Source organism: Sporothrix schenckii, assembly GCF_000961545.1.
Source record: "Sporothrix schenckii 1099-18 chromosome Unknown Cont48, whole genome shotgun sequence".
NCBI classification, from domain to species: domain Eukaryota; kingdom Fungi; phylum Ascomycota; class Sordariomycetes; order Ophiostomatales; family Ophiostomataceae; genus Sporothrix; species Sporothrix schenckii.
In genome coordinates this window covers 2,089,329-2,111,810 of record NW_015971149.1, presented here as the reverse complement: position 1 = coordinate 2,111,810, position 22,482 = coordinate 2,089,329, and the positions used below count along the sequence as shown (strand labels likewise).

At 58.1% G+C, this 22,482-nt stretch overlaps 12 protein-coding genes across 12 annotated transcripts; 5 read left to right on the top strand and 7 right to left on the bottom strand.

The window, feature by feature from the left end:
* Positions 1-160: 160 nt before the first annotated feature.
* Positions 161-1,106, top strand: SPSK_10344 (uncharacterized protein; the record flags this gene model as incomplete). Its single annotated transcript, XM_016736800.1, has 2 exons — positions 161-304; positions 414-1,106. 2 exons carry the CDS (start codon positions 161-163, stop codon positions 1,104-1,106), a joined length of 837 nt encoding a protein of 278 aa, XP_016584528.1.
* A 559-nt stretch (positions 1,107-1,665) lies between these two features.
* SPSK_00731 (mitogen-activated protein kinase kinase) lies at positions 1,666-3,713 on the bottom strand (the record flags this gene model as incomplete). The annotated part of the gene is made up of 3 exons (XM_016727679.1): positions 1,666-2,478; positions 2,650-3,339; positions 3,444-3,713. 3 exons carry the CDS (start codon positions 3,711-3,713, stop codon positions 1,666-1,668), a joined length of 1,773 nt encoding a protein of 590 aa, XP_016584527.1.
* Positions 3,714-4,187: 474 nt separating this feature from the next.
* Positions 4,188-4,442, bottom strand: SPSK_00954 (uncharacterized protein; the record flags this gene model as incomplete). The annotated part of the gene is made up of 1 exon (XM_016727895.1): positions 4,188-4,442. The coding sequence occupies one exon, from the start codon at positions 4,440-4,442 to the stop codon at positions 4,188-4,190; it is 255 nt and encodes an 84-aa protein (XP_016584526.1).
* Positions 4,443-4,860: 418 nt separating this feature from the next.
* On the bottom strand, positions 4,861-5,477 carry SPSK_00903 (uncharacterized protein; the record flags this gene model as incomplete). The annotated part of the gene is made up of 3 exons (XM_016727846.1): positions 4,861-4,977; positions 4,999-5,261; positions 5,408-5,477. The coding sequence occupies 3 exons, from the start codon at positions 5,475-5,477 to the stop codon at positions 4,861-4,863; spliced, it is 450 nt and encodes a 149-aa protein (XP_016584525.1).
* Positions 5,478-5,739: 262 nt separating this feature from the next.
* On the bottom strand, positions 5,740-7,041 carry SPSK_00811 (acetyl-CoA C-acetyltransferase; the record flags this gene model as incomplete). Its single annotated transcript, XM_016727758.1, has 1 exon — positions 5,740-7,041. The coding sequence occupies one exon, from the start codon at positions 7,039-7,041 to the stop codon at positions 5,740-5,742; it is 1,302 nt and encodes a 433-aa protein (XP_016584524.1).
* A 769-nt stretch (positions 7,042-7,810) lies between these two features.
* Positions 7,811-8,137, bottom strand: SPSK_00941 (uncharacterized protein; the record flags this gene model as incomplete). The annotated part of the gene is made up of 1 exon (XM_016727882.1): positions 7,811-8,137. The coding sequence occupies one exon, from the start codon at positions 8,135-8,137 to the stop codon at positions 7,811-7,813; it is 327 nt and encodes a 108-aa protein (XP_016584523.1).
* A 68-nt stretch (positions 8,138-8,205) lies between these two features.
* SPSK_00906 (ubiquitin-conjugating enzyme E2 A) lies at positions 8,206-8,813 on the top strand (the record flags this gene model as incomplete). The annotated part of the gene is made up of 2 exons (XM_016727849.1): positions 8,206-8,247; positions 8,337-8,813. The coding sequence occupies 2 exons, from the start codon at positions 8,206-8,208 to the stop codon at positions 8,811-8,813; spliced, it is 519 nt and encodes a 172-aa protein (XP_016584522.1).
* A 1,564-nt stretch (positions 8,814-10,377) lies between these two features.
* On the top strand, positions 10,378-13,322 carry SPSK_00689 (kinesin heavy chain; the record flags this gene model as incomplete). The annotated part of the gene is made up of 2 exons (XM_016727639.1): positions 10,378-13,028; positions 13,094-13,322. The coding sequence occupies 2 exons, from the start codon at positions 10,378-10,380 to the stop codon at positions 13,320-13,322; spliced, it is 2,880 nt and encodes a 959-aa protein (XP_016584521.1).
* A 518-nt stretch (positions 13,323-13,840) lies between these two features.
* On the bottom strand, positions 13,841-15,243 carry SPSK_00797 (uncharacterized protein; the record flags this gene model as incomplete). Its single annotated transcript, XM_016727745.1, has 3 exons — positions 13,841-14,667; positions 14,749-15,130; positions 15,175-15,243. The coding sequence occupies 3 exons, from the start codon at positions 15,241-15,243 to the stop codon at positions 13,841-13,843; spliced, it is 1,278 nt and encodes a 425-aa protein (XP_016584520.1).
* Positions 15,244-15,916: 673 nt separating this feature from the next.
* Positions 15,917-16,516, top strand: SPSK_00908 (RNA polymerase II transcriptional coactivator; the record flags this gene model as incomplete). The annotated part of the gene is made up of 2 exons (XM_016727850.1): positions 15,917-16,084; positions 16,169-16,516. 2 exons carry the CDS (start codon positions 15,917-15,919, stop codon positions 16,514-16,516), a joined length of 516 nt encoding a protein of 171 aa, XP_016584519.1.
* A 904-nt stretch (positions 16,517-17,420) lies between these two features.
* On the top strand, positions 17,421-18,422 carry SPSK_00856 (caffeoyl-CoA O-methyltransferase; the record flags this gene model as incomplete). Its single annotated transcript, XM_016727802.1, has 4 exons — positions 17,421-17,628; positions 17,711-17,753; positions 17,829-17,963; positions 18,053-18,422. The coding sequence occupies 4 exons, from the start codon at positions 17,421-17,423 to the stop codon at positions 18,420-18,422; spliced, it is 756 nt and encodes a 251-aa protein (XP_016584518.1).
* Positions 18,423-21,473: 3,051 nt separating this feature from the next.
* Positions 21,474-21,880, bottom strand: SPSK_00931 (uncharacterized protein; the record flags this gene model as incomplete). Its single annotated transcript, XM_016727873.1, has 2 exons — positions 21,474-21,613; positions 21,643-21,880. 2 exons carry the CDS (start codon positions 21,878-21,880, stop codon positions 21,474-21,476), a joined length of 378 nt encoding a protein of 125 aa, XP_016584517.1.
* Between the last annotated feature and the right edge of the window lie 602 nt (positions 21,881-22,482).

Genomic DNA, 22,482 nt, shown 5'->3' with positions numbered 1-22,482 from the left:
CCCGGACCCTTCTACCGCCTGCCCGGGCCGTGTGTCCTCGACGAACACCGAATTCGCTTCACAGCTGCGTCGCGACATCTTTACACCGGCTCCTCTTGTGCTGCGTCTTTTTACTCCTTCCACGTACACGACCTCGTCCGCTCTCGCCTTCGCCACCGCTATGGCTCCACCGGCTCCCACACAGGCGGCGTCTCCGCATCGGAGACAGTTCGCACCGCTCGCCGGCCGTACCCCTGAAAGCTCCATACCATCGACACCATCCGCCGCGGGACAGCCAAAAGTGCTGCGGGGTGTTGTCTTTGACGTCGATGGGACACTCTGGTGAGTTGCCGAGTTTCTCCCGGACTGTGCTCACCATCACCGTGTGCACGCCCAACTGACTCTACCGTCTCCGCCGACCCAGCGTCCCGCAGACCTACATGTTCGGCCAGATGCGTGCCGCCCTCGGCATCACAAAGGGCATCGACATCCTCGACCACATCTACGCCCTGCCCACGCCCGAGGCACGGCACGAGGCCATGGAGAGCATCCGCAACATTGAACGTGCCGCCATGGCCTCGCAAGAAGCCCAGCCCGGCCTGGCCCCGCTCATGGACTATCTCGCCGCCCGCGGCGTGCCCAAGGCCATTTGCACCCGCAACTTTGAGCAGCCGGTGCTGCACCTGCTGGGCAAGTTCCTCGACGGCCACGTGTTCGCGCCCATTGTGACGCGCGACTTCCGCCCGCCCAAGCCCGACCCGGCCGGCATCCTGCACATTGCGCGAAGCTGGGGCTTCCTGCGGTCGGCGACAGGCCCGAGTGCCGACGACGAAGACACTGCCGACCGTGCCGCGGTCGCTGCCGAGCAAAAAGAAGAGGAGGCGGAGGCTGAGACGGTCGCCGCGGTGCCCGAAGCCGACGCGTCGGGGTTGATCATGGTGGGCGACTCCATTGACGACATGACCGCCGGCCGCAAAGCGGGCGCAGCGACTGTCCTGCTCGTCAACGACGTCAACGCGCACTTGGCTGAGCACGAGCACACGGACCTTGTCATCTCACGACTGGATGAGCTAATTGATGTCCTGGAGAAGGGCTTTGTCGGACGGGAGATTACGCAAGTATTGTGACTGAGCGCAAAACATTAAGCGAGAACGAGTTTAGATGATAATATAAACAGACACGTCATAAATAAATATAAAGGCACATACATAGAATAAAACAACGTGGCATTTGAGACACAGATAAGGAGAATGCATGAACAATGCCAGTTTTACGTCAAGTTGCGCGCAGTATAAATGAGGTAACAGTAAAAGAAATTGTTTGGCATGATGTAACCAAAAAAATAAGATACATACGCAGTGAAATGATAAGATGAGATGGGACATTCAGAAATGAGAATGGTGACAAATGAAATACAAATGAAAAAGAAAATAAAGTATAGTAAGGGAGCATGTGAAGGAAGACGAACGAGTGGAAGAACAGCTGGCCATCGCTAAATCACTTGTATACAGATATATTTTCGTGTCCCTTCACATCGTCTGCCTTTCCATAAGAAACACAACACCCGAAACGAAAAAAAAAAAAAAAAAAAAAAGAAAGAAAGAAAGGAAAAGAAAAAAGAAATCCCAAACATCGCAGGCATGCTCGTCATCTTCGTCTTTTTTTGTTGTCATCTCTTCCATGGTCTCATTTCGTTGGGTATCCGAGGGGGTACGTGTCGCTTGTCGAAGTATAAACAGTTTGCGGCTGGTATGGCGGCTGCTGGCTCTGGTGCTGTTGTTGTTGGTAATGGTACTGCTGCGCGTGCTGGTGCTGGTGCTGGTGCGAGTGATGCGAATGCGAATTCGAGTGCTGCTGCTGGTGGGGTGGCTGCTGCTGCAGCTGTCGGCGCCGCAGCTCATCGGGCGTCTCTTTCTTCGGAGGCGGGGGCGGTGGTGGCCCACTCGGCTGTGGTGCCAGACGGACAGGGAGGGAGAACGTCGCTGGGCTCGTACCGGCGCTGGTGGGGCCGCCGGAGAGGCCGTTGCCGAGGCCCGTTGCGATCGGCACAGGCACGCGGGGGATCGATTCGGCGGTGGCTACTCGTGCTCCCAGTCCCGGATGTACAGCCTGTCCACTTGCGCGGCCAAGGCTGCCGAGTCCGGCACTGCTGCTACCCCCAGCGCCGCCGCCGATCCCGGCACTGCCGAGGCCGTTGCCAGATCCAACGGCAGCCCGCGTTGGGGACCGATTCGGAAGGCTGATGCCATGTTGGTCATGTGGTGACAAAATATCGCCCACAATGGGGATCTCACCTGAAGTTGGTGTCTGTAGCGTACGGTCACGGTCATCACCGTGGTACGTCGTCGGGGAATCGGTGCCGCGGAGGAGCTCCTGCGTGGCAGGCGACAGCTGGGGGGCGAGGTGGGACTTGCGGTTGTCGCGCTCCATCATGCCGACAGCCCACTCGCGCAGGTCGACAGGCGTTCTCTTGGCGGCTTGCACGAACGGATCCCGGTCCTGCATGTGTTAGCAAGGCGCACAGCAAAATAGCAGACAGCGTATAGAAGAAGGGGAAAGAATCAAAAGAGTAACAAAAGGAAAAAAAAAAGGAAAGAACAAAAGGAAGATAGCATGGGCACGCGGCTGTGCTGCGAATACAGCCGCTGTTGCTCCCATCCGTGGACTCACAAACAGCTCCTGCGGCGTGGGCCGCTCGTCGGGGTTTTTGAAGAGACACTTTTGAATCATGTCTTCGAGAATGCTTGGGAAGGCGTCGCTCTTGGGCAGGCGTGGTGCGGGCTCGTGGACGATTTGCTGGAGGAGGTCGAGAATACCGGCCGGGGCGCTCTCCGCATCCGACAGCTGCTCGCTGGCGGCAAAGGGGAACTTGCCAATGGCCAACTCCATGATGGACAGGCCGAAGCTCCACACGTCCGACTTGACCGTGTACCGTTCGCCCTGGATGCGCTCGGGCGCCATGTACGTGGAGGTGCCCACAAAGGTGTCGGCGATGGAGTTGATGAGCTCGCCGGAGACGCCAAAGTCGCACAATTTGATGTTGCCGCGGGAGTTGAGCAGGATGTTGGAGGGCTTGATGTCGCGGTGCATAATGTGGTGCTTCACATAGAGGTACGTCAGGCCGCCGAGGGTGGCTTCGGCGATCTTGCCGAGGACGTCGACGCGGACGGGGCCGAAGACGCGCGACACGCGGTCGAGGGAGCCGACGTCCATGTACTCCATGCACATAATCACGTCGTTGTTGTCGTTGAGGAACGAGCCGTAAAAGGTCACAATGTACTCGGAGTGGCAGCCGCGCATGATCTGCAGCTCGCGCACGATCCGCTTGCGCATTTCCCGCTTCGCCTCGACATGGATGACCTGTGCAAAAGTTAGTCTGCGAACGGCGCGGGCGCGGCACAAGAGATGCGTAAACAGGGAACACAAGGAACACAGCATCGAAAGCCAAATCAGAGGCAACGCACCTTGCGGGCAATCGTTGTGTTGGTCGGGATGTGCCGGACTTTGCTGACGGTGCCGCCGTTGCCGGAGCCCAGCTCCTTGATGAACTCAATGTCTTCGGGCCGCAGATCCAGGTTGTATTCGATGCCGATCTCAAGATGGGCAGACTCGTCGTTGGGGTCGCCACCGTTGTTGGCGGTCTCGGCGGTCGGCGGCGGCTTGGGCGCGGCCGGCGTCAGGGCGAGGCCCTTGACGTTCTTCCGCTTCATCGACCGGGGCGCAAAGTCGGCCATGCTGGGCGAATGTGGGCGGAGAGAGGAGGGCGAGATAGGAGGGGGAGATAGGAGGAAATCAAGATGAGCCCGTGATTGCTGCTGCTGTTTGAACAACGATCGACGCCGGGCAGGCGGTTGTTGGTGGGCGGTGAGCGAGGCAGGAGCGGTCGACAAGGGGTCGAGGGGGGGCCGAGAGGACGGAGCGGCTGCCAGGAAAGGAGACGGACGGGTGGCGAGGACGGAGACAAACAGGAGGAAAGAGCAAACAAGGGGAGAGGGCACGAGGATGCAGATACCCAAAAGGAAGCTCGAGGGAAAATGTCGTGAAAGGAGGAAAGAGCAACGCAGCTCACGGGTCGGGCGGGTGGGCGTTGTTTCTGTCTGGCGGCAAGCGGGACAGAGACAGAGAGGGTTGTCACATTCTAGGAAGGAGGGGCCGTTGAGTGAGTTGACTGGCGGGAAGGAGAGACCGTCTCCAGTGGCTGCGAGGCTTTAGGGGCCTGGGCCGCCCTGGGCGTTAGAGCCGTTTGGCGCTGGCGAATCTGGAAGCAGAACAGGCAGGGTTCCCCTCGTGGCCCCCACTTTTCGTCTCTTGTCGCCAGGAACAGCACTGCGTCGCTGTGTGTTGGTCCGCCCGTATTGTATTCGTAGGCGGAAGGGGGGCGGCAGCGGCAGGATGGCTCGAGAAAGGAACTGGGAAATGCGCCGAGTGCTTCTGCTCGGGCCGTTGCTCGTAGTGAAAGTCATCTTATCAATCTACAGCTTCTCATCTGGCTCCCCAAGGGCGACACATTCGGGGCAACGCATCTCTGAGCTGATGTCTCACCAGCGCCGTCTACGGAGCACGTATGCAGACAAAACTGCCCGTCCCTTGCTTCTGCTGCTGTGCATCTCGGGTACCTGTCGCGGTGCTGGCATCCGACCGGCATGTGCGGTAGCACCACCGAGACGTTGTGTTGCTGGAGGGGCCACGACGCCTAGATGAAGCAGACAGGCGCGGCCCTTTTTACTACGTATACGTGAACGTGAACACGGTAGGGGCTGGCAGAGCTCGCAGAAACAGCTTTACTGTCCGTTGTGTTCTGGGTCTGCTGCCCCTGCGCGTTCCTCCCGCCAGGCCAGACCTGACGATCACATCCCTTGCCTGAGCCCGTCAAGGGCCGGCCTAGTCGCCGTTGGCGTGTAAGAGAGGCGCTTCGTCAGGGACCGCAGTGTCTCCCCTGAGCTCCCTTGCTTTCCGGCCAACTAGCGCTCCTTCGCAGGTCTTTTGTACGACAGAACTCTGTCAGATACGAATATGTACCTCTGCCTCGCACGGCACAGTGACAGGCCTGGGGCCAACCAGGTCTTGCCTCGTGCCAAGCCTTTTGCACCCCTGTTCAAATACCCCGTCGTCAGCCATTGGAGCCTCTCGGCCAGGCCCATGGCACTTCATAACGCATCTTTCCAGCGGTTTCGACATGTGTGATGAGAGGTGAGTGCACAGGTCAGCGAGCAGCATTAGCGACTGCTGTTGGTGGGACGCTGATGGAAGGTCCTCGTTCCGCGTTTCAGAGGCCGACGAACCTGGACTGGTAAAACGGCAAAACAGGGTTCAAACAAGAACGACGACTTTGTCAGGGCCTATGCAGAGAAAGAAACGAAATGAAAACAAAAAGGCAGGGCGACCACGGCGATGTCCGAAAAGTATAGCAAACGTCTGCAATTCGCACGCGTAGGCCAGCTCGCCACGAGGTATGGGCCGTACGTAAGCGCCTCGTCCAGTTCGACTACATCGGACATGTTTCGTGGATATACGCTTTTGATGGCGTATACGATGCAGCAGAAGACCACCGGTTACCGTGTGTCGATGTTTTCTCTGTTTTATATTTATATTTTTATATATTATTGTACATTCGCCTGATTGACTGCCCCTGCCCAGCCAGTGTCTAATTTATGTTTGGATGGGCCGCCATTTTGGTGTTTGTTCTTTGCTCGTTTTGCCCTAGGCAATTGCTCGTTTCGTTCGTGTCCGTCGTCTTCTCGGAGCGGGTATTCATCTCTTCTACACAGACTCGACACGCTGCACTACCATGGCCGTGGCCGCGCCGCCGCCGTTGCAGATGGCCGCCACGCCGTACTCGCCTGGCTTGAGCTGGTGCAGCAGCGTCACCAGGATGCGCGAGCCGGAGCTGCCCAGCGCGTGGCCCAGCGCGATGGCGCCGCCCAGCGCATTGACGCGGGCGCCCGCGTCCAGGCCCAGGATCTTCTCGTTGGCCTTGATGACGGCCGCAAACGCCTCGTTGAACTCCCACACGGCCACGTCCTTCTGGGTGATGCCGGCGCGCTGCAGCGCAATGGGCACGGCCTTGGCCGGCGCCACGGGAAAGTCGATGGGCTCGACGGCCGCGTCCGCGTAGCTGCAGATCCTGGCCAGCACGCGCGACGTGCCGCCGTTGGCATACGCGCGGGCGACGGCGGCGCTGCCGAGCACGAGCGCGGAGGCGCCGTCGTTGAGGCTCGACGCATTGGCGGCCGTGACGGTGCCGGAGCCGTCGCGCAGAAACGCGGGCTTGAGCTTGGGCACCTTGGCCACGTCGACGTCCAGGAAGCCCTCGTCGGTGTCGACGACCGTCTCCGTCTTCTTGCGCTTGTCCGTCACGGTGACGGGTGCAATCTCGTCGGCAAACGCCCCGGCGTCCCAGGCGGCCTTGGCGCGCTCGTACGAGCGGATGGCGTAGCCGTCCTGGTCCTCGCGCGTGATGCCGTGCTTCTTGGCCGTCGTCTCGGCGCAGATGCCCATGTGGTGGTGGTCGTAGGCGTCGGTCAGGCCGTCCTTGATCAGGCTGTCCTCGAGCGTGACGTTGCCAAAGGCCGGCAGGCCGCTCGCGCGCGGGATGTAGTACGGCGCCTGCGACATGCTCTCCATGCCGCCGGCCACCTGCACCTCGCTGTGGCCCAGCTCAATGTCCTGCGCCGCGAGGGCCACCGCCTTGAGGCCGGACGCACACACCTTGTTCACCGTCGTCGCCTCGGTCGACGTCGGCAGCCCGGCAAAGATGGCCGCCTGGCGGGCGGGCGACTGCCCGACGTTGCCCTGCAGGACGTTGCCAAAGTACACGTTCTCAATCTTGTCGACGGGGATGCCGGACTTTTCGACGGCCGACTTGATGGCGACGGCGCCCAGCCGCGGCGCCGGCACGCTGACGAACGCGCCGTTGAACTTGGCCGTCGGTGTCCGCGACGCACTCAGAATGTAGGCATCCTGGGTCGCGCGGCGCAGGACCGACTGGGCGGAGAACGGCCGGGCAGCCGCCGCAGTCCGAAGGTGGCGGACAACCGACGGGCGGATGCTCTGTAACGTCATTGTGGTGTATTTGTGTGGGGTGTCGTGGGGGTGGAGCAGGATGGCACGGTTGCGACAGAAAGAGGAGGGACGAGGAAAGAAAACGCGAGTCGGGGAAAAGCCAAAGTCGTGAGAAAAATGAACAGCGAGACCTTTGTCTTTTATTTGAAGAGACCGCGGCCTCTCGACGTATGGTAGTGGGCGTCTATCCGAAGAGAAGAGGAATGTGGGTGTAGCTGCCGACCTCCAAGCACATGCTTGGCCGCTAGTAGCCGAGAAATGCCAGGTGTATTAGTGCACGTCACTGATTGGTACCGGGAATTGCCCCCCATTACAGTGTACGAAGTAGTTGCGGTTGACACGAACTAAATGTGCCTTGGTGCCCTGTCCTATTGCTCTATTCTCGCGCTCAAAGACCGAACGAGTCCTCACATATGCCGAGCATACATCGAATCATGTTTCTATTCCGTAAGAGTGCGGTAGAGCTTTATTTTCCTTTGCGCGTGGAATACGAATCTTTGCGAGTCGCTGATGGGCAGCGTTCAGGCGGGGCGTTCCAGCGCATCCAGGGCAGCCCCAGCGCATTTGCTTTGCCGAGCTCCAACACAGAATGGACTCCACAGCACGGTGTGGGCTGTGGCAGTGGTGGCGACCTGTGTACCGTGGGCCGGCCATAGCGGACCCCACTGTCATGAGAGGGCGATAGCGCGATAGCGATGGCAGTCACGCCTAGAGTGGATAAGAGTCACGTGCTCTGGCGGCGACGATGTGCTGCAAAGTGCATTGCAAATCATCCAGCGGATGCGAAGACGGACTCTAGCGCCGCTCTATGCAAGACGCCACCGCCAACCAATCCCATTCTCGCCGCCTCGCCGCGTTTGCCTTTGCCTTTGTGCCCATCCACGATCAAGTCATTGCCAACCCATGTCGTCGGCAAAGTGCCTCGTTTGTGGTCTCTCTTGTCTCCTCTGCTCAACCTGACATTATAAATTGCATCCCATCGCATCACATCGGAACTCTGACGACATCCGACGCTTCCTCCCGTCTGCTTGTTCATCTTCTGATCCTCGCCGACGCCGCCGAGCGTGCTTCGATTGCCCAGACCACTACGACGCATCACGACGACCTCGTGACTACGACCAGACGGCCATCAACTCCGTACACCGTCCCGTGCCGACCGTCACCATGTCGACCGCTGCTCGCCGCCGCTTAATGCGCGATTTCAAGGTACGTTCTCACTCGCCTCGGCTGTCGTTCTGCCTCGCCGATACGCCGGCATACAGGGCACTCCAGAGCCGGGCTAACAACCATCGCAGCGCATGCAGACAGATCCGCCCGCCGGCGTCTCCGCCTCGCCCATCCCCGACAATGTCATGACGTGGAACGCCGTCATCATCGGCCCAGCCGACACGCCGTTCGAGGACGGCACGTTCCGGCTCGTCATGACGTTTGACGAGCAATACCCCAACAAGCCGCCGTCGGTCAAGTTTCTGAGCACCATGTTCCACCCCAACGTGTACGGGACGGGCGAGCTGTGTCTCGACATCCTGCAGAACCGGTGGAGCCCGACCTACGACGTGGCCGCCGTCCTGACAAGCATCCAGAGGTGGGCAGCACGAAAACAATGGCACCACCTGCCAAGGCGGGGATATTTTACTAACGTCGCCAGTCTCTTGAACGATCCCAACACCAGCTCGCCGGCCAATGTCGAAGCGTCGAACCTGTACAAGGACAGCCGCAAGGAGTACCACAAGCGAGTCCGAGAGACGGTGGAGAAGAGCTGGGAGGACTGAAGGACTGAAGGACTGAGCCGACCGTCCGAAGAGAAGACGGTGCGGAGGAGGGCGAACGGAGCGGCTGCAGCAACGCATGCATCGATACCACATGGCGCATTACAGGACGGGGCGGCTACGCCCTACATTGTTCTTTATGCTTTTTCGTCTTGGTTTTGTTTTCTTTCTCTGTTTTTTTTTTGTGGTTTGGCTTCTGCTTTTGTTTTCTACATGTACATTTGTTTTCTGCAGTTGCATCTGTGCCGCCTGGTCTCCGACGTCAACTTCGCCTGCACAACCATCCCGTCGATTCTTTGATCTTTGACGATAGCGATGCTCTCGACTGCCGACAGACTCGCCGATGCCATTCCGGGCGGACCAAGTCAGGCTTCGCATTCTGCTCTTGGGCTTCGGACGACGGACACACACAAAAACGCGGACCATGGCCGCGTTGTCTCCCCTGTTTCACGGACCATCTCTCGGGCTACGGGTGTGCGCGGGCGATGAAATACGAAGCAGCCAGATTAATGAGATTTGTATTCACTTTATATTGGACGTAGGTCGGCCAGTTGTTTGCTGTCTGCGACATATACGCCATTATGCCGGGAAATATATGGCAGCGCCCTCCCGGAAAGCTTGCACCACTTTGCCCATGTAGGCCGCTGTCCCTCTGTCTGTAGCCCTCTGAAGCCACTGGGAATCCCTTCTTTACCAGCACGCTGGCACTAGTGCGCTAGCGCGGTTTTGCCAGGGGGAACACGCTGGTTGGACCCTGGCACAACATGCGCTAAAAAGTAAATAAATAAGCAGCCAGTGAGGCCAGGCCCGTCTCCAGCGTCTCTCGCCAGTAAGATGTGTTGCACACCGCCTGAGCGCCCGCCCAGACGCGACACCTTCAGGAACCCCCCCCCTCCACTAATGTTGTTATTATCTTCATCCCACAATCGCGACGTCTCGTCTCCCCTTTCCGACCGACCTCCACGCCGCCAATCCCCCCCCTCCCTCTCCGCCACCCCATGCCAGTCGCTTTTTATTTGTTGTTGCGTCAATAGAGCCACATAGCCTTTCTAGCTTGCGTCACGCCTTGCTGCTTGTTTCTCTTTGTCGATTCGCAGACGCCGCAAAGCGACTTGGGCCTCGACACCGCTTTTCGCCTTTCCGACGACCTTGTGCCTTGTTTTGCCATTTTCCCAACCCATTCTCCCTCCCCCCTTGTTTCTATTTTGCCTGGTTGGCCGTCCTCACCACTCTCGTTTCAGAAACGGCACCAACCCCGTTTTCCACCGCGATCCTCGTGCCCCAGCACACCCCTCGCGTGCGACACTTTCTTTTCTTTGGACACTGTTGTTCACGTGAATTTCGAATCGATCGAGAGGTACCTACGACGTCAACGGGAACGCCTCTCGATCCCTGCCCTCTGGGATATTCTCTCCTTTCGTGTCCGGATCGGCATCTCGTCTACGACAACGAGCGGCCTGGGCCCCGCGACGCTCCCCCCTGTGGATGACCGGTGCGGCATCTACCATCACGACACTCTCCTCCACAACCCGACGGTGACAAGACGACCGCCTCTTCCTCCGTCACCATGTCGTCCAACAGCATCAAGGTCGTCGCCCGCTTCCGGCCGCAAAACAAGTCCGAGCTCGCGGCGGGCGGTCAGCCGATCGTGCGGTTCGATGGCGACGACACCCTCACCGTCGACTCGCGGGAAGCCCAGGGCTCCTTCACGTTTGACCGCGTCTTCGACATGAACAGCGCGCAGTCCGACATCTTCGACTACTCCATCAAGTCCACCGTCGACGACATCCTCAACGGCTACAACGGCACCGTCTTCGCCTACGGCCAGACCGGCGCCGGCAAGTCCTACACCATGATGGGCACCAGCATCGACGACAGCGAGGGCCGCGGCGTCATTCCCCGCATCGTCGAGCAGATCTTTGCCAGCATCCTCGCCAGTCCCGCCACCATCGAGTACACCGTGCGCGTCAGCTACATGGAGATCTACATGGAACGCATCCGCGACCTCATGGCCCCGCAGAACGACAACCTGCCCGTCCACGAGGAGAAGAACCGCGGCGTCTACGTCAAGGGCCTGCTCGAAATCTACGTCTCCAGCGTCCAGGAGGTCTACGAGGTCATGCGCCGGGGCGGCAACGCCCGCGCCGTCGCCGCCACCAACATGAACCAGGAGTCGTCGCGCTCGCACTCCATCTTTGTTGTCACCGTCACCCAGAAGAACGTCGAGACCGGCTCGGCCAAGAGCGGCCAGCTGTTCCTCGTCGATCTGGCCGGCTCCGAGAAGGTCGGCAAGACGGGTGCCAGCGGCCAGACGCTCGAGGAGGCCAAGAAGATCAACAAGAGCCTGAGCGCCCTCGGCATGGTCATCAACTCGCTCACCGACGGCAAGTCGTCCCACATCCCCTACCGCGACTCCAAACTCACCCGCATCCTGCAAGAATCCCTCGGCGGCAACAGCCGCACGACGCTCATCATCAACTGCTCGCCCAGCTCCTACAACGACGCCGAGACCCTGAGCACCCTGCGCTTCGGCATGCGCGCCAAGTCCATCAAGAACAAGGCCAAAGTCAACGCCGAGCTCAGCCCGGCCGAGCTCAAGCTGCTGCTCGGCAAGGCCAAGACCCAGATCACCACCTTTGAGTCGTACATGGGCAGCCTCGAGGGCGAGATCCAGCTGTGGCGGGCCGGCGAGACCGTGCCCAAGGACAAGTGGGTGGCGTTCCTTTCGCGCGACGGCAGTGGCGGCCCTGCCGCCTCCTCGTCCTCGTCCTCGTCCGCCCCGGCTGCTGCCGCCGCCCGCAGCGCCGCCGCCACCCCGGCGCGGCCGTCCACACCGTCGCGCCTTGTGCCCGAGAGTCGGTCAGAGACGCCGGCGATCTCGGAGCGCGCCGGCACGCCCTCGCTGCCCATGGACAAGGACGAGCGCGAAGAGTTTCTGCGGCGCGAGAACGAGCTGCAGGACCAGATTGCCGACAAGGAGAACCAGGCGGCGCTGAGCGAGAAGCAGCTCGCCGAGGCCAAGGAAGAGCTGCAGCTGGTCAAGGAGCACGACAGCAAGCTGGGCAAGGACAACGAGCGCCTGACGAGCGACGTCAACGAGTTCAAGATGCAGCTGGAGCGCCTGATGTTCGAGGGCAAGGAGGCGCAGATCACCATGGACGGGCTCAAGGAGGCCAACGCGGAGCTGACCACGGAGCTCGACGAGCTGAAGCAGCAGCTGCTCGACGTCAAGATGAGCGCCAAGGAGACGACGGCCGTGCTGGACGAGAAGGAGAAGAAGAAGGCCGAGAAGATGGCCAAGATGATGGCGGGCTTCGACCTGGGCGCCGACGTGTTCAGCGACCAGGAAAAGACCGTTGCCGACGCCATTGCCAGCGTCGACGCCCTGCACGCGCTCAGCAGCACGGGCGACCCGGTGCCGCCCGACGACCTCCAGGCGCTGCGCGCGAAGCTGGTCGAGACGCAGGGCGTCGTGCGCCAGGCCGAGCTGTCGGCGTACAGCGCCCAGTCGAGCGAGGCCGAGTCGCGGCGGCGCGCCGAGCTAGAGGCCCGCCTGGTGGCGCTGCAGCAGGAGTACGACGACCTGCTGACGCGCCACCTGGGCCCCGAGGACGCCGACGAGCTGCGCGCGCGGCTCGAGGCGTCGCTGTCCGACCGCCAAGAGGTGCAGCAGAACCTGCTCGAGGACCTGCGGGTCGACGTCAACCGCAAGGCGAGCGAGAACGAGCGCATGCGCGTCGTCATCGAGGACCTGCAGCGGCAGCTGAAGGCGGGCGGCAGCGGCAGCGCGGCGAACGGTGCCGGCGGCGCCAACGGCGGCAGCAGCACGAATTCGACGGCCGCAACCATGGCCAACGGCAAGACGGTGGCGCAGCAGATGGCCGAGTTCGACACGATGAAAAAGAGCCTGATGCGCGACCTGCAGAACCGGTGCGAGCGCGTGGTGGAGCTCGAGATCTCGCTCGACGAGACGCGCGAGCAGTACAACAACGTGCTGCGGTCGAGCAACAGCCGCGCGCAGCAGAAGAAGATGGCCTTCCTCGAGCGCAACCTCGAGCAGCTGACGCACGTGCAGCGCCAGCTCGTCGAGCAAAACTCGGCGCTCAAGAAGGAGGTGGCTATTGCGGAGCGCAAGCTGATTGCCCGCAACGAGCGCATCCAGAGCCTCGAGAGCCTGCTGCAGGACAGCCAAGAGAACATGGCCCAGGCCAACCACAAGTACGTCGTCTGTCCCAATGTACACACCTTGTACCCCCTCCACATGCTAACCCCCTCCCTCGCAGATTCGAGGTCCAACTGGCCGCCGTCAAGGAGCGCCTCGAGGCCGCCAAGGCCGGCAGCACACGCGGCCTGGGCTCGCCGACCAATGCCGTCGGCGGCTTCAGCTTCTCCGGCAGCCGCATTGCCAAGCCGCTGCGTGGCGGCGGAGGCGACAGCGCACCGGGCAACCCGACCGTGGCGAACCTGCAGGCCAGCGAGAATAAGAGATCGAGCTGGTTCTTCCAGAAGTAGTCGACGTGCGCCGGTGTGCTGCGTGTCTCTTTTTGTACTTGAATACCCTCCGCTTCTCCGCTCGCCTCCCCTCTCTCCGCTTGCTTTACCTTTGACGTGTCGTTTCTACTGGAGTTTTATTTCGTTATGTCGCCGTCCCTTCCACGACCATGTAATAGTCGCTTCCCTCCCCGGCCTGGATGCATTCACTTCTTGTTGCTGCTTTTTCTGTTTTCTTCTTCTTTTCTTGTCAGTATATAACGAGAGACGGGGTAAAATTTTGTGGGTTTCGGCATGGTGCTTTCTTTCGTTTACATAGAGGGTATTTTTCTATACCATGGCCACGAATGCACTTCCAAATAGTACAACAAAAAAATACATCAAAGATTGATAATTCTGTTTGCGTATGCGAAATAAACGGTTATATGTTTTTGTATTTTATTATTTTAAAATCTCAACGCGCCACCGGTGAAAGTACCTCCCAATAGTCTAAATTAAAAAAGTTGCGCATCGTCCTGTCCTTCGCCAGCGTGGAGCGCTTACGGCTGGATGATGCTGCTCAGCGGCACGCCCCAGTACCAGCCGGCCACTGCCATGGCGCTGACGCTCATGATGACGGCCATCAAAAAGTTCACGTCGTTGTTGTCCAGCAGGTCCCAGCCGTTCTCGACCACACGGCTCGGCTGCCGCGGCTTGTCCGCATCCGTCTTGCTGTGTCCATGTTGCGGGCCGGCGTCCTCGGAGACCAGCACGCGGATGCCGCCCTCACCCTCCAAAATCTTGCCGGTCCGCGTGTCCCGCACGGACCGCTGCAGCAGGCCGCCCAGCACCGAGTCCACGACGCTGCCCAGCAGGCCCCACAGCACCAGGAAGCCCATGAGCGCGCGGCGGTCGGCGCCCGACCAGGCCGCCGACGCCGACGCGGCCGCCGTGCCAAACAGCAGCGGGTCGCGCGTGGTGTCGCTCGTGCAGAGCGGCAAGAAGAGCATGGCGGCCGTGACAATGACGACGGAGCCGAGCAGGCCCGCGGCCAGGCCGCCGAGGGTGACGCCGCCATTGGTGCCGCGGGGGACCTTGCGCAGCGTGGGGGACGTGATGAGGCGCGGGGTGGCGCGCGACAGAATGCCGAGCTCGCTCGAGAAGGTGTCGGCGGCGACGGCGGCGTAGTTGGCCACGATGCCGATGACGAGCAGGTCGCCCCGCCAGGCATAGCAGAGGCTGCCGAGGGTCGCGAGGTCGGTGTGGGCGGCCGCGGCGGCCGCGGCATCGCCGCCCGCGTGGAGGTCCAGCAGGACCTGCTTACGCTGGTGCAGCTGGTAGGCGTGCAGCAGGGTAAGCACCGATGCGACGAGCGAGTTGGCGAAAACTGACAAAAGGTTAACGAATGTGCAATTGAAGACATGGAAGCACATCAGAAGCATGCATCTATCTATTTCTCAAAACGCACCCTGGACATGCGTCCGCGGCCCCTCGCCGCCCCCGACGTTGGGCCCTCCTCTCGCCGGCAGGGTCAGCGTGGCCTTGACATTCTCCTTGACATGGGTCACGCGCGAGCCGGCGAGGAAGAAGACGGCCAGCAGGACAAAAGGCAGGTTCCACGGATGGACAGCATGGGCAATGGCGGTCAGCGTGGCGGCGAAGATGCCGGAGGGGGTGAGGCTCTTCTTGCTGTAGGCGCGGTAGACGAGCGCCAGCGTCGCGGGGATGGCGATGACCGGCTTCATGGCGGCGATGACGACAAGGCTGTCGATGGAAGAAGTGGTGATGGATGTGGGAGTAGTAGATATAACGCGAGGGTGGGATGCCGTGGAATGGGACGTGGGCTTGGGCTGGTGGCTGTCAGGGAAGAGAAAAAGAAAGAGAAAAAAATGACATGGTCCTTCTCGTTTGCGGTGAAGGAAGACGCCTGCTGTTGTAACCTCTGCTGATGCTGCGTCAGCATTTATTTGCTTAGGTGAGGTTGGGAACGGGTAATACAGTAGTACTTTATGTGGATGCCACTATATATCCAATGACGCTGGTTCGGCATGCGCTAAAAGTGAGCTCCCTTACAGCGATTGCAGCTCCTTATAGTGGGGAGGCAGAGCTCGAAACGCCCCACCATGTACTGCTTGTAGCACCATTTGGGGGACGAATTAGGGCGAATTAGGGCGCTGAACAAGTCTTGGCAAGCACTGTAATTACTCCGTACACAGGTGCCTCCTCATCGCGTGTTGAGACGCGCGCGAGCTCTCCACGCGGCACACGGGGTGCTCGACATTTGTTGTATTCTGATCGCTTGTCTTCCTATCGTCGATTGTCGTTCCCTAGGCTCGGATTCCGCTGTCTCTGTTTCGCTCACATTCAGCTGCGATCTTTCGTGTCCCAGTCGTGCTAATCGCTCCTTCCCTTTGCATTTCCCGTAAAACCAGCAAGGCACAAGCCGCTCCTTCCTTAACTGCCACGCAGGTCACGTTGGACGAATCCGCGCATTCACAGTCACATATTCACGATCTCCGATCCAATCCAATCTCCTCCACGCCTCCTATCATACGAACAAGGCACGTCCGCGCGGTCGACCGCAGCACTTGCATCCAACACGCGAATACAACTCGTTCCAGACAGCATCCACTACAATGGCCGACCGGAAGCGGGCGTATCCCGACGCAGACGAGGGCGCCGGCAAGCTGGCCAAGAAGACCAGCGGCAGCGACGTGGCGGCATCCAAGGCAAAGAAGAAGAGCAGCAGTGCAGGCGGCGTGCCGCCCAAGGGCCAGGACCAGGAGGGCAATGTGTACTGGGAGGTGTGTCCAACGGGCTGAGGAAAATGCTTGGGGGAATACGTTGTGCGTGGACGACAACACAACGGGGCACTAACACGCACACAGCTCTCCAAGATGCGACGCATTGGCATCGCGCACTTCCGGAGCGCGACGCTGATTAACATTCGCGAGTACTACGAGAGCGGCGGCCAGATGCGGCCGGGCAAGAAGGGCATCTCGCTCTCGCTCGACCAGTACAAGGCCCTGATCCGGGCGATCCCCGACATTAACGCCGAGCTGCAGAGGGACGGCGTGGCGGTCAGCGACGTGGAAAACGACGACGACGCGGCCGGCGGGGCGGGCAAGGGCGAGGGCGCGTCTGTGTCGCTGTCGGTGGCGGCACCGAGGAAGGACAAGGCCAAGGCGCCCAAGAAGGCAAACATCGAGGCGACCTCGGACGAAGACTCCAGCTGAACGGACTGCTTTGCGAGGGCGCAAAAGGCCACGCAGAAATGCCTCAATGTTGTGATGGGCGGGAGGTTGGTTGGGCGTCAGGGCAGGCCTCGGTGGTCGGAGCTGGCATCCGCCATGAGGTCGGTCCTATGCGAGCAGCGCGCGTTTTGCCAGGTCGCGGCGAGGTGGTTGCACTGATGCAGCCAACTGAGCACATTATTTGCTTTGTGTGTTTTTTTGCGTTCATTTGCACTGGTGTATTCTACTCAAGGCAGGCAGGCAACGGCAGCCTACACAGCGGGCATTGTCTACCATGCTCAGCATCGTGGTGTCAATCGAGTCCATGTATACGTCTACTGGTGGGAACCACACAGCAAGTCCACGCGTCCTAGACACTTATGCAGATGCACGATGCAACTCCCAAGAGCGGAAATACGAGCATAGGGTCGGTCATGTGTTGGTTTGGAGCATTAGCAACGACTAGCGGAAATGGCACAAACAGCTCGAGGGCGTCGGAACGCCGACGGCGGAGATCATCGGCGGAATGACGACAGACAACGCTGCAACCAGCAAGCGAACGGGCATTCGGTATTCACGAGCATCGTAATCCAGCTCGTGCCTTGGAATTGGGTCTGCTTCTCAAACCTCATCAATATACTGCGTGTGTATTGACTTTGTGCTCTGGCTCCCCTCGTCTTCATATGCATCCCACCTTGCCAGCGCAACATTACACAAGCCACCTCGGCCAGCTATAAAAGACTCACCACAAGCCGAATCCAGCAGGGGACTCGCGCGACTTTGTCTGGCCAAAATAAACTACTAGAGCCATCGCGGCGCACAAAATTACAGTCTTCCAGATTCAGAGCGCTCAGTACCCTTTCGCATCGCCAAACAATCACCAAATTCGACATTCGACGATTTCATTATGAAGGCCAACGCCCCCACGCTTTTCTCCAACGTCAAGGTGGCCACGCGCGTCATCGAGTACGCTGCCGCCAAGTCCAGCGTGCTGCCCGAGCCGCTGCTCGAGTACCATGCGCAGATCCTCCAGCTCGAGCGCGCCAACTTGACCATCTCGACCTACCAGGCCCAAGCCCTGAGCTTCCTGGCCCAGTTGGCCGGTGCACGCCGCGGTCTGTTCTGAAAGAATGAAAGACCGTTTTGGGACTATTTGTTTTTTGCCCATCGCGCCAGTCTGCTAACATGTTCTTGTAGTCCTCGAGATTGGCGTGTTCCGCGGCTTTTCGTCCATGGTCTGGTGAGTCATCCCCATCCGCCAAACAGTGAGAAATTCCTGTATTGTATTCTGTGGCCGTCTGCTAACCCGGACGAGGTCGCATGCCGTCGGACCGAGTGGCAAGGTGACGGGTCTGGAGTTCGTCCCGGAGTACGCCGAGGCCGCTCTCAAGGGCTTTGCCCAGGTCGGCATCGAGAATGCCGAAGTCATTGTCGGCGATGCCATTGAGACGTGAGTAGACCGCTGCGTATCCACCGTCCTGGTCTTGCAAGGCGATTGTCTGTCGGTCGGTCGCGGTCCTCCTAACATACGCCGCGCAGACTCGACGCCCTCGACCCCGAGGAACCGTACGACCTCATATTCATCGATGCCCAGAAGTCAGGCTACCCAACCTACCTGCAGACGATCCTCAAAAAGTCGGCCCCGGGTGCGGCCCGCCGTCTCCTTCGGCCCGGCGGCCTGATTGTCGCCGACAACGTCCTGCGCCGCGGCCTGGTGGCCGACGAAAGCGACGACAACCCCGAGGTCGCCGTGGAGGCGGAGCTGATGAAAGAAGCCGGCGGCTACCGGTCCACCAAGGACCTGGACGCCCTGCGCGAGTTCAACACGGCGCTGGCCGAGGACAGGCGCATTGACACCTGGCTGGTGCCACTGTACGATGGTGTCGGCTTGGGCCGTCTGCTGGACTAGGGTGAGCAGTTACATGGCCTATTGAAGAAAGGAGTCGGACAGGGAGGAGTTCCAAGGAAACCAAACGTCACGAGTATGTCGTCTATCCCAAAGGCCCAATTACCTATGCCTCTACGAGGCTCTGTGATGTTGTTATTGTTTTACAACATTTAACGTCTTGCCAGGCCTTGTTTAAATCCTTCGTGTTGTGTAGACGTTTCCTCATAAATGGCGCAGCTCGGCGTATTACGGCCTGCCAACAACCGTTTGCTTCTGTGAAATCCATGCAAGAGCAGGAGCAGAGAGCACTGCTTCCACGCTGTGTTGATGCAGCCCTTTGCGTCTGCTTGTTTGTAAACAATGGCTGCACATAGCCACCTTCTGACAATCTGACGGTCAAGGCCCGAAGCAACGACACGCGAGAACCTGCACCTGGACCGGTATATCCAGGTCGGCTCCGTCCTCCAGTCGTCCTCGCCGCGTGCACCATGTGGTAGACAAAAGCAACATTGCCCCGCGTACAGCCGTTGCATACTTGTGTACCCAGCAACAAGGTTGGGCGGGGAGTCCTCAAGCCAGGACCACAGTCGATGGTCATCGAGGCATTGGCTCCCCAGGACTCCCGTGGATGAAACGCTGTCTTTTGTCTACATCGCTGCTTTCCCGTCTGCTGTTTGTTCGTTTGGGTTGCAGGCAACATATCCGTGACGCCCAACGGACAGGAGACAAAAGACAAGAGAACGCATCTATGCACTGAAGAACGCCTTGTTTGGTGTCTTTGCGGTCTTGCTTCCTTCTCGGTTTTCTTTCTCTCGCTGTGCCAGGCGGTAAAGTATGCAAGTATGCAGGACGCTGCAAGTCGTAAAGTCACAGTACAACGGCAGACTACTGCTCATTCCACTGCGTCTCGCGACCTGGAATCAGAACGCGGTAGGGGGCAGGAGGACAAGACGGAGAAGAAAACAACGAGAAAAGAAAAGACAAAGCCAGTCACAACAAGACTCGGGTATGTGCAGAGGGGTCATGCGTTGTCAATATGTCGCCGGGGACAAACAAGGAGCACAGCCGTAGGGTCCTCTCACGTCGTACGACGTATAATTAGCCATGTTGCAATGCATGGCGTTTTTCTTATATTTGTTGTCCGTTTTTTTTTTTTTTTTTTTTTGAACCTAAAAAAACCATCTTCCCAAATACATAGTAAATTTTAAAATATAAGTAAATACCAACGGTAAATCTTGTATTCTTCTAATATCTCTGTTGCACTGCGTAATCAAATGACTAGACGAAGCTTACGTCGAGACTTCCGAAAAAGGCAAATGAAAGCAAAGAGGAGCTGACATGATAGGACAAGATTGCGATGTGCGTTCCACCCAAGGCCCAAAGACGTTCAGCTACCCGGCTGCCACCTTCATCGATAGCTGGGACAATTACAAATTGCTGGGAATGCCTACGTGCCCAGCGTATGTGTAGACACAAAAGAGCACAAAAAAAAAAGACAATCACAACATCAAGACGTCCCGAACCACAACGGACCAACATCGAGCACGGGCCCTGTCTCCGCAGCCCACTAGGAAAAGAGAACCTAGACGCTTTTCCGCCAATACGGTTACAAGCATTGGGGGACGGTTCACGCCAAGGACGGCTCGAACCAGTCTGTGCCCAATGGTGTTGTTTTTCGGACTCTGGTCAGAAGTGCGCAGTTGTACAGAGTAAGATACATCCGTACGTCGTAATGCATCATGGGCCGGGCGATAATATGGCTTCTGTTCCCAGGTCAAAAGGTGGACCCGTATGTGTATATTGTAGAGTTAGGATCGTCCCTACGGCGCTGTTGGACGTAAAGCCTTAACAATACGACATACATGGTACCTACGTTGTACGTGGACGACACTTCCTTGCAGGATTTTCTGCTACACTCGGGGGACATGTCCGTTTTCCCTTGCAAACACATGGAGCGCCCTTTCCTATGGCTGCTTTTTTATGGAGAAACGGGGCCGACAAGGACATATTTCATTCCTCACCATATCCTTATCCTTTCTTTACTTTTTTCGTTTTTTTTCTTTTTTTTTTAAAAAAAAAATGCAGAAAAGAGTGAGAAAGGGACGAATGGTACTTCGTACATGGGGGTTACATTTCATATGGGGACATTGTGTGTTTGCTCCATCCTCACGTTTTCTGTGTGTCTCTCCTTGGTCTCTCTCTATTTGAACTTTCAGTTTTGCCGGACGCGCGATGCTACACTGGCTAGTCGCCCCATCTTGTCCCTGCAGGACAGGGGAAAGGAAGGGTAAAACCGTGGGCGCTGAAGAGAGGAGACGTACGCGGGTGGCGATGCTGTTTAGGAATGGCCCTGAAGTTGAAGTAGAGAATCCTCTGAACGTCCGCCGGCACTGGCATCTCGAAGCCGAGAAGGATGTGAAACAATGGTCTCTCAAGGCGAAAAGGGAGTGCGTTTGAGAACGAGGATTGGGGTTTGGCCAAGAATAGAAGGCACAATGCTTTCAAAAAAAAAAAAAAAAAGAAACAAATCTCATAATAGAAAGAAACAAATCAGTTCAATATGCTGCAGGTGGAAGAGCTGCGAGTGTATCTTACGATGTCGCGCGCTCTGGTGAAGCAGATTTGGCGATCAATCAATAACCTCGTGGCTAAATCGCGACGGTTTGACGACAGCACGCACCGTTTCCTGTATCTAAATCTCTCTGGCCACCCGTCATTTCATCCGAACTGCCTCGTTTCATATTGATAGCCGTTGCCTCAACGTCCTTTGTCCTTCTAGATTGTGCTTTTTCGCTGCATGTCTGACACTTTCTTTTGGTCGTTTGTGGAATTGTATTCTACAAAGACAGCATGCTGATCATGTCTGTCTCACCTCTTCTATCTCTCTCTCATCTTGTCATTTTGTCACTCTCACCCATGATTGCGGGATGGAGGGCCGGGTAAGCTGCATGCTGCGAAGGATTGGATGCCCGAGTGGCGACGGCGCGAATTGGTGCCCTTTCCTAACAATTTGAAAGTGAGACCTGCAGGAGACGGACCCTTTTCTGCATCCTCATTTTCATTCTTTTCCTTCTATTCCTTCCACACAATCGTTTTGGCATATCCATTGACAAGCCGATCTTGGCATGCAGCTTCTTTCTGCGGAGTGTGTCGTCTGTCGCATGCCGTGCTTGAAATTTTGAATGCGTTTTCCAGCTGCACAAAAGAATGCCCTAATTACTGCGTAAAGACGTCCACATACAAGGTTGACGAGGCTGGACCATGAGCTCCGGCACCACCAGCTGATCGTCGTGACCGAGGCTGCTTTTATTGTGACTGGACGTGGCTCGAGCAGTTTTGGACTGGACGAGGGCTGATGTGGTGGCCTGGCCGTCACGCTTGGGCCCTGACACGGTCCTCATTGGAGGCGACATATTCCTTCTTTGTATCTTACCTCCGCACTCGGTCAGATACGTTTTCTGGTCAAAACCCTCCCCCATTTTGTTTTTGATCGTCGCTGCCCGCATGCCCACTGACCCTTCAGCGGCACGCTTCCCAATACAGGAAAACACGCACAGCAGCTTGCACTGCACCTCGACGTGAGATGGTCGGTTGGTTTGGCACCAACGGTCTGAGCGGACGGCATGTGCAGCAAGTACTGCGTCTGTGCAGAAGTCAACGCAACGTGATACCCAACACAGCACGGGGCGCTACGTTCGGAGCGACTATGAGTAAAGGCATGATATCGTGCAGAGTGATACAGAGAGATACATCGCCGGTCACACGACCAAGAGTCGGTTGCCTTTCTTTCTCTTTTTTTTTTTTTTTTTTTTTTTTTTCTATTTTCTTTCCAGGCCACGAGCACCAGAGACAGGGCCACAAAGCTATTGGAAAAGATTGGTATAATGAAGAATAAAAAAGCGAACAAAAAGGTAAACTCCAAGAATTAAGGGCGTATGGACAGAACAGACATATTGGGCCACGGCCCGTCTGCAAAGAGGACCCCGTGCTACGACGACGACAGGGAACACCCTTCCAGAAGCAGAAGCAAAAGGTCCAAAGCGCGCGACGAATGTGACTGGTCCCGTCAGACAGACAAGCC